Source organism: Biomphalaria glabrata, chromosome 1 (assembly GCF_947242115.1).
Source record: "Biomphalaria glabrata chromosome 1, xgBioGlab47.1, whole genome shotgun sequence".
NCBI classification, from domain to species: domain Eukaryota; kingdom Metazoa; phylum Mollusca; class Gastropoda; family Planorbidae; genus Biomphalaria; species Biomphalaria glabrata.
The window spans coordinates 44014816-44029776 of NC_074711.1; the positions used below are offsets into that span (position 1 = coordinate 44014816).

General features: G+C 32.2%; 2 protein-coding genes across 7 annotated transcripts in view; one reads left to right on the top strand and one right to left on the bottom strand.

Annotated features, from left to right (window-relative positions):
- LOC106074894 (uncharacterized) overlaps positions 1-10971 on the top strand; it is a 35367-nt gene extending 24396 nt beyond the window's left edge. For 5 of the 6 annotated variants that reach the window (XM_056038239.1, XM_056038234.1, XM_056038229.1 and 2 more), the window contains exons 5-13: positions 1269-1490; positions 1860-2055; positions 2707-2784; positions 4735-4857; positions 4994-5196; positions 6827-6992; positions 7293-7421; positions 7948-8178; positions 8584-10971. In XM_056038239.1, coding sequence (XP_055894214.1) covers positions 1269-1490; positions 1860-2055; positions 2707-2784; positions 4735-4857; positions 4994-5196; positions 6827-6992; positions 7293-7421; positions 7948-8178; positions 8584-8834 — 1599 coding nt within the window. In that variant the 3' untranslated portion in view covers positions 8835-10971. The remainder of the gene's footprint in view (positions 1-1268; positions 1491-1859; positions 2056-2706; positions 2785-4734; positions 4858-4993; positions 5197-6826; positions 6993-7292; positions 7422-7947; positions 8179-8583) is intronic. The other variant, XM_013235780.2, reaches the window with a different exon arrangement.
- A 94-nt stretch (positions 10972-11065) lies between these two features.
- Positions 11066-14689, bottom strand: LOC106074896 (V-type proton ATPase subunit e-like). Its single transcript, XM_056038274.1, has 4 exons — positions 14531-14689; positions 12608-12655; positions 12210-12304; positions 11066-11888 (listed from the first exon to the last, which is right to left on the bottom strand). Exons 1-4 carry the CDS (start codon positions 14638-14640, stop codon positions 11857-11859), a joined length of 285 nt encoding a protein of 94 aa, XP_055894249.1. The 5' UTR covers positions 14641-14689; the 3' UTR covers positions 11066-11856.
- Positions 14690-14961: the final 272 nt, after the last annotated feature.

Consider the following 14961-nt stretch of genomic DNA (forward strand, 5'->3'; position numbering starts at 1 on the left):
AAATAAACTAGAAATTGTGTTCGATTATAATTAACATTAAAGATCCAAGAATTTTGATTTGTGCAATGCGCAACCTTATCATCTGGCTCGTTGTTTGGCAGAAGATTTTCTAAAATAATTAGACATGTCGTCTAAGGCGGAAACTAATAGATCCATAAAAATCATCCATCAAACTTTAGCACAGCCATGTCGTGTATGTGATTCAACAAAATAAACATGTATTTATAAATATGTATTTGATGTCATCACTTGGACGACTAGGCTGTGAGTATAACAGCATCAATGAGGCGCGGTGGCTGAGCGGTAAAGCGCTTGGCTTCCGAACCGGGGGTGAAGACTTGGATTTTTAATTTCGGGATCTTTGGGCGCCTCTGAGTCAACCCAGCTCTAATGGGTACATGTACACCCTTGTTAACCGTAGGCCACAGAAACAGAATACCTTTATATCATCTGCCCTATAGACCACAAGATCTGAAAGGTGAACTTTACTATACTTTTATAACAACTTAACAACATAATATTGACGATTAGGCTGTGCTCATTAACATAATATTGACGATTAAGCTGTGCTCATAACATCATATTTGCGATGAGCTGTATTCAGTCTAACATCACAGGATGTTCGTCTCTCTGGGACCGTACGAGTACCTAAGCTGACACTGCTCTCAGTACCATGTTTGCTGCTTTCCAGAGATGTATCATTCCTTTTGTATGTGTGTGTCTGTGCATTGAGTAAGTTTCTTTGTGCGTGTGTAATTTGTTGACAGACTCCTGGACACCTTTCAGAGTTTGACTTGTCAAGAACGTAAATTTTTTGGGAGACAAATCAACAACAAAGCATCCTGGACAATAAATTATCAGATGAAATGGACAACAACCATACACGCATCTTTGTAAACATAGATTTAACTACAGATTACCAACACTGGAGAGGTTCTCGTCCTTTAGTTATAACGTGAAAGTCTCAAATTTAGAGAAAATAGATTTTTTAGAGGGTGGGACATATAGGTCTACCTATGATGAAGTATGGTTTGAATAACGAGGCTTGTAGACATCTTTTTTTTTTGGGGGGGGGGGGGGGAGGGGGGTGATGGAGTGAATCCTATGAAATTCTTAAGAATCGTTACGAAAATTTTTTTGTATCTATGTGAAAACCTGACAACTTTAAATATCTGAAACAGTCAAACTCTAGACTATATACAAGTGTAAGTATAAACTATCACTTGGCGGTTATATGACATCATCTATTTTGTGATCATTGTCTACAGGAACTGTCTCTTGACACAAAGCTTGTCGCTGTCAATGGCGCCACGTATCCGGCTGTCAAGGTTTTCGCATATTGTCTGGAATTCTTTAAGACCCATGCTCTTCAGCAGTTAAGTGACCAGTCCGGCATGGATATATTGAATGAGGACATTCGATGGGTCATCACTGTGCCAGCCATTTGGAAGGCACCGGCTAAGCAATTCATGAGACAAGCAGCATACGAAGTTTGTATAGCCTACCTTTTGTCTATGTTGACTCAAATGTCTGACCTTAACCTTTTGTCTGACCTTAAGCTTTTTTTTTAAACTTAAGTTTTGTCTAACCTTAACCTTTTGACTGACCTTAACCTTGTGTCTGAAGTATGTTTATTTTTTTGTGATGTTTTTCTATTGTCTGACTACTTTTACTCTATTTTGTCACCCTACCATACGTTATTGACCGTAGAAGCCGTAGTAGGCTACATAATAACAATTGTATTTTCTGATCATTTTTTACACTTGCTCAGAAGTTCTCAATTACTCTATTTATTTATTTTAATGAATGTCTAATTTATATAATAAAAACTAAGCTATAACTAATCTTAAATAAAACAGGCAGGTTTGGCCAGTGAGAACTACCCCGAGCAGCTTCTAATAGCTTTGGAACCAGAGGCTGCTTCTATATATTGCAGAACCTTGCGCATTCATCAGCTAGTGCCAGACCATCCTTTAAAACGGACTTTACAATCACCAAGCCGTTCCAATGTGGAACTAAATAATGTTGAGATGGCCGTCACAGAATTAAGTGTTGGTAAGTAACCATCTGTTCATCTGCAATGATTTGTTGTTTTACCTCTCTCTCTCTCTCCTTTCTCTCTCTCTCTCTCTCTCTCTCTCTCACGTGATATATATATATAGTAATAATTAGGCTTGTCTTCGAGTCCGAAGATTAATGAGGAATGCAGTATTTCCCGTGGCTACGCAGCCCCAGCTGCGTCCTACATGTTTTGCCACAACTAACGCAGGCATAACCATTTTCCGCCAGTGGTCGATTTAGATTTTTTTTCGCCTTCTACGTCTGCCCTCGGCAGCGGATTTTCTTTTGGTCTCAAATATGTATCCCACTGCCTATGTAAGTGACCTCCAGATGTCTCGTCCTGAAGCCGCCTGCAACCAAATGTCTCGTTCTGAAGCCTCCTGCAACCAGATGTCTTGTTCTGAAGCCGCCTGCAACCAGATGATCTCTTCTATGTCAGTTCATGTTTACATAAAAAGACTCAGCTGACGTATCGGAGACAGACAAGACTCAAGTAAATGCATGTAGGCCCCACTGTCTGTTTAAATTGCTTGGGGCTATTACAAACTTGCTCTGCACTGAAAAACAAAAAGGGCGTTAGAATGACTGTATTTTATTGTCAGTGTAAACAGAGATGTAAAGTACATGCGTGTTCAATCATTTCAGATCTGAATAAGTCTTGCTCATCGATTCAACCTACTTTAGACACTGTACAGGATGAACCTATAGATCCACAGATCAAAGGTTTTATTTTATTGCCTTCCTATAATGAAACACAAACACATGAATGCTTGTTGAGACATTTTTCTGAACATGACACAAAGCAATGCCTGCTCCATGTTGCATGACTTTTTTGTTCTCTAGCATGAGACTGATAAGAACCTAAGAACATGCAAACCACACCATGACACTGTTTTACTTTTACTAATTTACTGCCTTAGAGAAATGAATTCTATTATAGACATGAAATATGACACAAGATTTAAGAAGCAAGCAAATTGAAAAGAATAAATGGATCAAATGACTTGTAGAAAGCAAGTAGACAACTAATAGGCCAAGTTTACTTTTGGAATAGCATTGAACCACTGATACATCACAATTTTCATTGAATGCATCTCTAAGACATTGTTTAGCGTATACATTGTTCATTTAATTCACCAAATGTTGATGATGTATTTTTTTTAAGTGCAAGGGAACAATTATGATAAACATTTTTATTTCATGAAGCTGTCTTAAACATTAGACTTCTGTTGTAGTTGAACCAACTAAAAGACACAAAATGGTCCTTCATAAGAGAGTAGGTGATATAGGTGCTAACAGGAAAACAATAAAGTCCAGCATTGTTGAGAAACTGAAATGGGATACAGTTTGAACCTTTAGTAAGGAAGTCACACATATTTCGTTTTACAGAAAAGTTCACTCTTTAAGGGTAAAGCTCTGTAAACTCTGCAAGGAATAGGTCTTCAAAAATAGTTTTTGCCCGGATTACCCAAATCTAAATATCCTTTTGGCATTATGCTAAGGCTCGTTCACCGTAGCGAACTCTCCCATGTGCTAAACTTACTTTAAGAAAAAAAAAATCAATATTTGTATACAAATGATTAAATTTACTATGTTAAATATCAGACCATATTATGTTGTAAGTCTGTTTAAAAATCTCATTTGTTCCTTGACTTTCGTCGAAGGGATGCTGTGACAGTTCGCGTAACAAAGTTCCTCAAGTTGCGAGTCCATTCTTTCACTTTGTTCACCCAGCGTTTGTTTTGACGACCCTTTCATCTCCCTCCACTGTACCTTGAAGGATAAAGTTTGATAATGAGTCATGTCTTTCAGTATGAACGAACCAGCTCAGCTTTAGTCTCTTCACAGTATTGAGGAGTTCCCCCTTTTTACTAGCCAGAGTGTTGACCCATTTGTCTTCCTTTCCTGGTATCAAATACCCAGCAGTTTTCTATAGCATTTACTCTCAAAGAACCATGTAGGGTTATTGAGAAGACTAACGAAAACTACAGTTTTAATTTTACTTGGAAGCTAATGTCACTCTTCCAGAGTATCCACAGTTTACTCACTACGGCGGATGTCAAGCTTTTAGTGACCCTCCATCTTTTTTTATGTTTGACCTTAGTATTAAAATGAGTCAACTTCTTTTAATGTTTGGACATTCAGCTGTATGCAACAACTCGTATCTTCTCCACAATCAACTAGTAGGCATATTTTATTCTTTTTTTTTTTTATCAGTATAATACAAAACGTTTTAAAGGTTGTAGGGGCTACACATTTTAAATGCTTTATCACTTCCAGGCATTTTCGGATTACTTCATAATTATCAGTAGAGTTTATTTTGTGCACAAACACCCTTGCACTAGATACACACACACTCGTAGAATATTAATGCTGCAAATAACACGATTAGATATTACGTTAAATTACAGGCACACTTTTTAATTATAAAGTGCATCAAATCTTGAGATGAAGTTTTTTTTTATCTGCATGCATTTTTTGCTAGTTTCAATAATATTTATGAAATCAAATGAAGAGTTCACAAAACTCTCAAGATGTTTCCAGACATTTGATCTGTTAATGTTTCACTTCTAATTTAGGCTAAATGTTTACACCGAGTGTGTGTGTGTGTTACTGTACGTGAATTATAATATTTTAATATAATTCTAATTAGATACATTTTGTTCACTAAAGGATCCAGATATCTGATAGTGGATTGCGGAGGTGGTACAGTAGACATAACAGTTCACGAACTGGATCCATCCGGTCATATCAAAGAACTTCATCAAGCCACTGGTGGACCTCATGGCTCTATAGGTAAACTGAAATCAATGTGTATAAATATTGATATTATTATTTTAAAAACTCATTTTTCTTTGCTACTCATTTTTTCCAATAATTCTTACTGAGGGTTTTTTTCGCATGTTTTACTACATACATTCTCCTGCTTCAGGTATAGATGCAGAGTTTGAGAAACTTTTAGGTGGCATATTTGGTGCGGACTTTATTGAGCATTACAAGCGCAAATATCCCATGGGCTGGGTTCATCTAATGACAGATTTTGAGTCTAGGAAAAGATCGACTTCACCTCTGAAAACCACATTTTTGAATGTTTCGTTACCATTCACATTCATCAGTGACTTTAAAAAGCACAAGGTAAAAGTAAATTAGTTTTTATCTTTAACAGCAATTTGTGTTTGAGCTTTCGTGCACAATTACAATGAACGAAAAAAAAAGTCACTAAGTGAATGACTGTAACCTAGACTTATAGGCCTATGTGACTGTAGCTTATTTATAAGTTAGAATTTCTTCTGCACCCCCTCTCTTTTTTCCCTTGCATTAGTGGAGCAGTTTTCTATAACAGTCTTTACATAAAGGTATTAATATATCTACCCTAGAGGGGGGGGGGGGGAGTCCCCGACACAGGGTAGGCCTATTTGTTCTTTGGCCACGTTTGAGGGAAAAGGGCAGGACACTATTTTGGAAACGGTTGTTGGTCCACCTGAGTGAGAAAGTTCAGTGATTTCTTCTTGACACCCATGATGTCTGTACGTAACTTCTTTCAGTTTTAAGCAGTGATGCCCAACCTAAATCGGGCAGCGGGCCATCTTATTTTCTGACTCGGGCCATACCAACGAAAAGAAAAAAAATGAAGTGATAACTTTTCTGATAACTCTTGTTGCAAGTTCTCTGTGACATCCAACAAGACTTTTCTTCAAAGTTTTATATTTTGAATCAACTTTTTTGTTTTCTTTGGATCTCCCATTTCATTAAGGCACACGTATTAAATGGTACATCACCACATGCGTTGATACCAAAAACACAATCCAAATAATGATTCCCTGGGCTGCACACACAAGATGTCAACTAAAAGGCTAGCTCAAGACAGCAGAGGACATTTCAAAGAATTAAAAATAACAGAGGATTCATCTCGCCTAAAAATTAAGACAAAAAAAAAGTATGAATATTAGAATAGCAAAGAATGAAATTCAAGCTCGTAAGAGTGAGTGCCTAACATATGGACATATACATTTTTCAACCTATATTTATTTTTGTTCAATGTTTGGGCGGTCTGGAAAACACCAAGTTGAGGGCCGGATCTAGCCCGCGGGCCGTATTTTGGGCATCACTGGTTTAAAGGATATAATTAAAGCGAAGGGTGAGTTGAGATCCATTAATGGGCTTTTACTTTGAAACCCTGCTTTGTAAAATACTGAAAGTTTCTCGACAGTGACAATGTCTGTATTTATTTATTTTTTACAAAGGTTAAATCAACTCACTCTGTCTTTTAAAAAGTTTGAACATGTTTTTTCTCCTATTTCCCATTCTCGGATCAAGTTGAAACTTTGCACAATTATTTATTGTATCTGACAAGACATGAATAAATTTTAAAAAATTAATCAATTGGTTAATTAATTATTGGTGATTAATTTTTTTAGATATCAAAATAAGGGAAAGAAATGAAAAATTTGGATATATATATATGGATTTAATCTCCTTATTACATTTCAATATGTTTTTTTCCTCTCACTTCTTATTCTCGGGTCAAGTTGAAATTTTTCATATTTATTCATAGTCAATGATAATACACGAATCAATCCAAAAATTAATCAATTAGGTAATCAATTAGTACTAAATAATTAATTTAATTTTATATAGCAGAAAGGGAGCTAAACCCTGCCATTTTCAGGTAAATGTCAGTAATTAGCGGCTCTTTCCCTTAGATAATCTTTGTTGTTTTTTTTTAAAGTAATTTTTTTTTTTATTGCTTGTTTTTTTATTTTAGACAGATCCAGAAGTAGCTGTAAAGCGTTATGGTGACCCAGAAGTGGAATGGTCACCACAAGGAATGCTTCGTTTATCTCCCGTTGCTATGAAGCAACTATTCCTGCCAACACTAACACATATAAAACAGGCCATCGGCGATGTCCTCAACCATCCTAATGCTCGAGGTGAATTATTAAACTTAAATAATAAAATTATTTATAAAAATATTAAACTGTTTATAAAAAATAGAATCTTAACAAGTTGAATTTTTTTTTTCCCATGCCATTCTATGTCTCTAACAAGAAGTTCTCTTTCTATATAAAATCTTCCCCTGTCAGTATTTACTTATTTTTAGAGAGTCTTTTGATTTTATATTAACAGAAGTAATTAAACTTTAATGCTTTTGACAAAAATGACCTATGTAACAATTATTAAAGATAAAAAAGAGAATACAAATGAGTTATGATATGTATACTGCTTGATAGATGTGAAATATATGTTCCTGGTGGGAGGATTCTCTGAGTCTCCACTTCTCCAGCATGAGATGAGACAGGAGTTTGGCACCATCATGAAACTACTGATTCCTCAAGAAGTCAGCCTGGCAATTTTAAAAGGTAAGAAAGTGGACTTTATTTTTCTTTTAAACAATGTAAAATAAAGTATTTGTAAAAAAAAAAAAACAAGATTTAGCCCAAGATCTATTTCTTGTACATGTTCTCCCTCATGCTCACAAAGGCTGGTTTTAAATCATTTTAACATGTCATAAGAGACTAGAAGTTTTAAGACATTTTCAACCTTAAAAGTAAAAGCTTTGTCTTTAATTTAGAAGAAAATGGCTTTAGTATCAATCATTCTAAAAATGAAAATCAATATGAGACATTAAAATAAAAACATGGTATTGTGTATTATTATTATTTAGAATTTCTCCAAATGGAAAAATATTGGGCATTTAATTATCTTCTCTTTCAAAGGAATGTCTATAATTTAAGATATAAAATTGTTTTATTGAAAAAAATATTTCTACAATATTTGTTACTCGTATGTATATTTTAAAATATGTAAGAAATATGAAATTTTGGTGTGTACCATTGGCAAAGATGAAGATAATAGATTGGAACATATTTTTGTATTTATTTCTAGGTGCTGTGTTATTTGGTCTTGACCCATCCATTGTGAATGTCAGAAGGTCAAGATTAACCTATGGAGTTGGGATTCTAAACAAATTTGATCCAAGCAGACATCCAAAATCCAAGTTAGTTACTCGCTCAGGTCTAGCTTGGTGCACAGATATCTTTGATAAATATGTGGAGACAGATCAGCCAGTGTTGCTAGGCACCTCTGTTGTAAGGAGCTATGCCCCTGCTCATTGTGGTATGTTATTTCTTCTTCTTTAAACATTCTCTTTAATCAAAATCAAAAGTCAAGAAAGGTTATAAAAGTATTTTAAGTTATACATAACAGCTCATATATTGTTATAGTTGCTCAAATTTTTGTTTGTTTGTTTACATATTCTTTATCAATAATTTTTTTTTATAAATAAATAAAAATGTTCAAGAAACTTTTTGAAACAAATAATTGAAAATGTTTTAAGTAGCAACTTTTATATTATTTTGTCACAAAATTTTTCTTTAAATGAGATCTTCCAATAAACACCAATATGTTATGAATGTTGTTGATCATTTTACATACATTATTATAATTAAATTTAGGATATTTCCAGGGCAAGTTACTTTTACTAAGACTAATAAAACTAAAATTAAATTGTTTACTATTCAGGCCAAAGTAGTATTGTGCTGAACATATACAGCAGCCAGGACCCTAATGTGCAGTTTATAACTGACCCAGGAGTAGCGCGCTGTGGAACATTGAGCCTAACCTTGCCCTCATTGGAAGATGCTGACACGTCCCAGCTTCCCAGAGCCATTGAAGCCCAGATGTCTTTTGGTGACACAGAGATAAGTGTCATAGCCACAGACATAACCACTGGGAAAATGGTTAAAGCTGCTGTAGATTTCCTGGGAACCTAGGAGACATCAGCACAAGTCAAGTTGTGTTGGGGGTAATTTATTCAAACTAAGTGATAACATAACCTACAATGTGTCAGAATGTGCAGATATTTTTTTCAGGTGTATTGTTTGTAGTTTCTTCAAAGTACAACTTGAGATGAATCTATTCATGTGATACTATGATGATATACCTTGTGTCAGAATGTGCAAATACCTTTATATCTATATATTGTTTGTAGTTACTTTAAAGTGCATCAGGAGTAAATTTGAACGATGTGAAAAATTTGTAGTGTGCCTTTGTTCACTTTCCAGTCTGTATTTATTTGACAGTTTACTTCTCTCAAAGTTGACAGCAATGATTCAAGTCTGTAACACATTTTTTTGTTTTCAGGTGACTCATTATTTCATCTGATTATTGTCATTTTCATTTCGTCCATTTGTTCCTTTTGTAATCCACAACATGGACTTATGCCACAGTATGATACACATTGTAGCAAGATTGTCACAATCATATTACAATATCAGTTTTAAAAAAGGTGTAGGTGGGAGGAGGAATCAGGCTTGACAAATCCAATTTGATATTAACTGTTTATATTGTCTCTGCTTAAATAGATCAAGAATAATAACTTTATAAAAATTATTCATTCAGATAATCTATTCCACAAAAAATAAACTTCTTAATAATATTTGAGACAAAAGCCAAGTATTTTATTTGTGCAAGTTTGAATTTGTAGTTCAGTAATTATCACTAAAGGTAGAGTTCAGATTCAGTTGAACTGTTGTGTTCAGAAGTATTAGCACAAAATGTTAATGTAATCCATTATTTTGATATTAAGATTTTTTTTTGCAATATTTTTAACAAATATTTTAATATATTGATGTAGTCTATTAATAAGCATTTATTTTTTTTTATTTTTATTGTTTATATAAACAATTACTACTGTTGTTATTGTATTTATGAGTTGTATTTTTGCATGTATACATTCTGCATTAAAAATACAATGTAACAAAAACATTTTTTAATAAGTCTAGCAGCAAAGCAAGAATATTTTTTTACTTTATAATGCTTAAAATGTATAAACAAATGTTTAGTTATAATTTCAAAGCATTAATTTAAAGTTCTACAGCTTCTAAATCATTTTATTGGTATAAAAATTTTGTGTTTCCAATACATAATTCTCTAATTAAAATACATTATATGTAAACATTCAAACAGAGCACTATTTTGTGACTTTTTTTTTTTTTTAACAAATCTTACTAATAATTTTGCAAAACCTTTTTTTTTTAAACTGCATAGTGATGTTTAACAGTTCTAAAGAAGGATTTCTATACATTTAATCCATTGTAAACTCATGCAGTCAATGTTTAAAATTTTGGATTTACACTAAAACTAGTCATGTAAATTTAAACTTACAGATTAATAGCCGAATCCTGCTAGAAGTGTTGAAAAGAATGACTGAATTATTTTTTTTTTAATAGATGTGGTTTCATCTTGTGATTTATTACTGAAAAAGATATTACTTAAAACAAAATACACTTTGAACAAAACAGGACCTCAATTATTTTTAATGTACTTAAATTATTTGATTGCAATGTATTGATTAGTATATACAATTTTTATTACCTTGTGTGTCAAATGTAGTATTATAAATAATTAAATGCCACTTTTTTTATTTTAATCTTATAATTCATTTTTTATACTGATGCTACCAAGAGAAAATTATCTAAAGTAATAATGGCCTTACTATTGTGTTGGATAATGAAATACACTATAATAGAAATTGGAACAAATGTAATTTTTTTTTTTTTTTTTAAATAGATTATAACTGGTTTATGTATGTTAACTTTAATAATCTACACACATTATTAAGTCATGGACAATATTAAATAATCCTAAATGATGGTCTTTTCCCCACCATGTTGTATTCAATGTCAGCCAGTATAGGCAGTTATTACTTCATTGAAATACACCATGTAATTTATTTATTTGAATGTATCAGTGATGTTGCTATTATTTTGATGAAGATAAACCATTGTTTAATACAGGCTGTGCTTCTCCTTGTAATACAACTGTAACAATTATTTTATTATTGTTGTTATTCTCACATAGCCAAATATAACCAACCATTGTTTAATAAAAATAAATATACATCTTTCATTTGTGCTTTCAAAGTTTCCAAAGTTTTGGTATAGTAGAGTATTATCTAAATCCATTGAACATTTAGGGTAGAGTCACAAAGAAACAAATAATGTCTTGTTTACATTTTTATTCTGGCTTATTATCACAAAACTTTTCATGCTAATGCATCAAACATGAAATTATGTACACAATGTTGAAATGAAAAAGAACAGAACAAACATAAGTACCTATACACTGACGACAAAGGAATTAGTTGTTTTTTTTTCAACTACTTACTAATTTCAACAATTCCCCTTGATTTTTTTTTCTGAAGAATTGAAAATTGAGGATGGTAGTATAAGATAAATATTATTAGTTTGGAATGTCAGTTTTTCAGAAACACAATTTCTAATTCCAAACACAATGCATCTACATAAAAAAAAAGTATTTAGTAATGTCTATGGTTAAATAAATAGCCTAATACAGACATCATTCAACTCAAACTATACACAAAACCTATAATACAATAATAGAAACAAAGATTTCAAGAAACAAAAGACTTTTGACCATTGATGCTACTTGTACATAACTTGAGGTTGTGAAAGTTACTTATAATTAAGCAGCTTTTTTTTGTTCTTAGTAGAAATGCACCGCTTCCAATCCAATTACCTTTTACCACACAGCCCCTCCCCCCCCCCAGCTCTATGATGTAATAACAGGTCCGAAAAGTAAATTTTCAAACTAAATCACATTAAGCATGTAGCATTATCACATCAATGAAATATGACATTTGATAACTATTCTAAATCTAGCTAATAACATAGAGCTTATGAAGGAATTAAGATGTCTGTCAAGTTTACATTAAAAGTTACCACAATGAAATAATTTACACAGGTCAACGGTAAATGTTCTTAGATTCATTCATTATTTAGCATGTTCATGTGCCCAAGGAGCTTCTGAAATAAAATCAAAAGTGAAGATTTTACTAACACAAAATTTTTACAATAAATATATTAAGAAGATCTTAAACGTAATTGTGAGACAATTCATTAACAAAAATAGTAAACCGTAAGGCAACAATACTATTTTATTTCAAACTAAGATCTCTTCAATAGTTTTATATAGTAAAAAAAATCTTTCATTGTGGACAAACACTAAATTTTATTGAATACGCTTTTTTTCTAATAAAAAAAACAACAACACCTGTTTGTTTTATTGCTAGCCAACTCAAACAATGTAATAAAAGAGTTGTAATTTTGTTCTTTTATTTGACTTACCATCATACCACTCAATAAGAATCCACCTGATTAAATCTGTGTGTAACTGTGGTCCAATCAGAGGATTCAGTTGTGCAAAGAAAGTCACTATCCAGCTACAAAAGGAATAAACGTATTTAGAATATAAAAGAGACCATATATTTATATTAATAATTTATAAAATTCCTGGTGTGAAAAAGGTTTACATTTAACTTTGCTATTGAAGTAAATATAACGTAAATTAGACACTAATATGCATGAAATCTTTATGGAAAGTAAAAGTCTTATTAAGAGAGACTCAGAGTTCTAAAGAATGCAAGATTCAATTTAAACTTGCTAAAAATGATGAAATGTAGTAATTATGATTTAAGGAAGAGTAAGAATAAAAGCATATTGATAGCTTGTAAGTTTTTACTTACAAAATAAAACAGCAGACTCCAGTGAGAACCAGGCAAATTTGAACAATCCTAAAGGAAAGAAAAAAAAAAAAAAACTACTACAAGTTGTATAAAATAATAAGGCCAGAAATTAACTACAGTATACCATCACAACAGTTTATAACCTTTTTAGCCACATAAATAAGTACCATTTAGGGATTTTTTTTATTGAGGATCCTAACAGTAGGTTAGAATGTTGTCTAGGTCAAACTAACACTGAGGTATGCTTGTGATGATGAACTTTGTTATTAAAACTAAATCTAGATGAATACAATGAAAGACAGATTAAAAAAATAAATATTTTATGCTATGAGGACCTATTAATCATTTAACAGCAAGGTCAAAATTAGAACAAAAGGATGATACTACCATTTTATCTACTTTTTTTTTTGTCTTTTTTCTGCAAAAAGACATATTTACTAAGACAATGTATCATTTTTTTTCCTTCCTTTTTCTGTAACTATACCATTTACAAAATTTCTTGGGATTGTCTTTACAGGGTTTAAGAACAAATCTAGGCCTGTTTTCTTTAACTTTACACCTATGCAAGCTAGTAAAAGCCTATTTGGTGCCAAAATGGATAAGATTTCATATTTGTCGCTTGAGAAAATATGAAACATTATTACAAAGAATATAGCCTACTCTTTGAAATGAAACACTGACATTAGTAATGTACTTTGCGAACATGCGATCACAACTTTACTGAAATAGGTCACACTATATGACCCTTGCACAACCATCATACAAAAGTCGTGGTCAGAACAACTTGACCCAATTACATCTAGTAGCTCAACCGGCATCCATTGCATGGCACAGATTTTCTGAATTTTTGAATAGTAAATCATTTGACCTTTAAAAAAACAAAAATCAGATTCTAGATCTAGATCTACTTGTACTATGATAAATTTTCAATAGTTATCATTTGACCTTTAAAAAAAAAATATGATTCTAGATCTAGATCTACTTGTACTATGATAAATTTGGTGCTATTGGTGGAAATGTGTACAAAATTGTTCTTTTTAACAAATAAAAAAAATAATAAACTAATCTACTAGACTTTTGTTAACATAGATTCCAGATCTAGATTCTAGTAACAATGCAGTCGTGACTTCCATATAAAAGGCATAATGGTTTCAGTTTTAAAACTATTTTACTATATTCTATATAGATCTAGATCAGTGTTTCTATATATTATATAGTTATAGAGACAGTAAAGGGCTTAGTAAGTTTCTTTGAATGAAGAACTTGAATGAATGATTAGCCAATGCCCAAATCTTTCAATTAAGAGTTAAGACCTAGACTTAGACACTACATATTAAATAATATAATACTAGAATAGAGTCTAGGTCTAGATCTAGATGATAGTACTAATAGTAGTACTGAGACTAGTACAGTCAGTACTAGTAGAATCTAGATCTAGTTAATAATTTACTAACATACTTAACATAGCCTAACTTAGTCGTCTTAGTAACTGACTTTACTGACTAAACTTAGTCTTAAACTACTTTAACTTTTAACTACTAACTTTTTAATTAGTGAATTAGAATATAGTGGAGTGAACTGAAATAAGTTGATCTAGTTAGTCTAGAGTAGATCTAGATCTAGTAACTAGTAAAGTTAGTTTAATAAGTTTAATTTAATAGCTAAGTATGTAGTAGGTAGTCAGTTAAGACAGTTAAGTCAGTAGTATAAATGTTACTGTGAGTCACTGTGACTGTGTTACTGTTAGTAGTGTTAGTACTGTTAGTGTTACTAGTAATACTAGTCTTAGTCAGTCTTAGGTCTTAGGTTACTTAGTTAAGTTAGGTCTAGTCACTGTGTAGCCTGAGTAGTGTTATTAAACTCAGTTAAACTGCGCTCTTGAATCTAAGATGCAAAGCAAAAAAGTATGAAATATATACCTACCCTTTATTTGGTGATTTGGCCATAAGAAATTGTATCAGTATGGGGCATATTATTGCTATAAAAGCCCAAAAACCACAAATAACACCAAGAGAAACTGCAGTTTCTGACATTTTTGAGTGTGTTTAGGTTTTGTCATATGATAAACACTTCTGTTTCCGGTTGGTAAATCGTCTAAATTTCTAAACGTCTTTTTGAAACTATTGGTAAACTTTCTGAAAATGTAGGAATATAAAGTCTAGAGTCTAGATAGATCTATATCAACACAATTGCACCAGATGTATATATAGATTTATAGATAGATTTAGATCCATATATTCTTTATAATTTTTTAAACTTAAACTTTTTAAAATTGAAGATGTAGACTAATTCTTGATAACGTAGATCTAGGTTCTAGATCTAGATCTATTTGTTCATTCAGGTTGCTGTTATGT